The following is a 1102-nucleotide window of genomic DNA, read 5'->3' on the forward strand; positions in this document are numbered from 1 at the left end:
TCTTTTCTGTGTATGTGTGTGTCAAAGCATGGGAGCCATTTAGCTGCATGCCTTGCTGAAGTACCTCAATAAAAGTATATCGTTGTTTTCTGTGATTAAAACAGTCTCTGCCATGCTTACGTGAGGGATTGGTCTAATATTCGTCTTGTTACATTGTTTATAATACGGTATAGTTGTTTTGGTAGGTTCGGTGGCTTTTTGTGGGGAGGGGGATGGGGTTAGTTTTGTTTTTCCCGGAATGTCTGGTTTTGTTTAAACTTTTACGTTGTCTTCCGTCAATTGTTTGCATTTTCATTAGTTACCTTTGATGCCTGATTGTGATGTGTTTTGTTAAGTATATCTGTTGTTTTTTTTGTGTTTTGTTTTGTTTTTTGTTTTTGTTAACTATTGTTTTTTTATGGTGAGTGAAGGAAGTGTGTGTGTGTATGTTTATATTTGGGTTTGTTGTTTGTTGATTTGCGTATGTTGTATTTTGAGGGATGGGGTGTCGGTTTGTTTGTTCGTTATTTTCTTTCTGTTTTGTTTTTATTCTTTTTACTTTTTTTTATTATGACTGCTAGGTGTTCTGGCTGTGCGCCCTGGTGAGAACACAAATTGTTTCCTTTTCCTTATTTTTGTGTGAATTGTTTCCCTTGTGTTGTTTGTCACCTTCTTCGCCCCTCCTCCCGTTTCCCCACCCCCTCCCTTCTCCTTCTCTCTTGGGAACTTCACAGACACCCTTCCAACCTGCCCCGCCCACTCGCTTTGTCCTACCATACGATTGGCCAGGATATGTTTCTTGGTGGTCTTCATAAATCTTATCTCCCCAAATCTCCGCCCCGTTAGTTCATGTTGTTTCTGGCTGGCCAGAACGACGACCTGTAGGTCCCATTTACCCAGAATCTAATCTCCCACACCCACTCGACCCACACAGTCTGATAGTCAATGTTGGCGAAAACATTATATCGGAATCCTGCCCAATCCACCACTTGCTTCAATCTGTCATCATACGATTGGCTGATTTGTGTTTCTCTTTCTCCGCCCTTTTGCTTTACTCTCTCGTATGAATGGCCTAAACTGTTAATAATGTCACTTGTAAGCACTCACCGCCCCCCCCCCTCCT

At 41.7% G+C, this 1102-nt stretch overlaps 1 protein-coding gene across 1 annotated transcript in view; it reads left to right on the forward strand.

Moving 5' to 3' along the window:
• LOC101848931 (inositol hexakisphosphate and diphosphoinositol-pentakisphosphate kinase 2) overlaps window positions 1-1102 on the forward strand; it is a gene marked incomplete in the record, with an annotated part of 127507 nt that overhangs the window by 114562 nt on the left and 11843 nt on the right. The window contains 1 exon segment of the mRNA XM_035968777.1: window positions 561-581. Coding sequence (XP_035824670.1) covers window positions 561-581 — 21 coding nt within the window.

Source organism: Aplysia californica, unplaced genomic scaffold (genome assembly GCF_000002075.1).
Source record: "Aplysia californica isolate F4 #8 unplaced genomic scaffold, AplCal3.0 scaffold00005, whole genome shotgun sequence".
NCBI classification, from domain to species: domain Eukaryota; kingdom Metazoa; phylum Mollusca; class Gastropoda; order Aplysiida; family Aplysiidae; genus Aplysia; species Aplysia californica.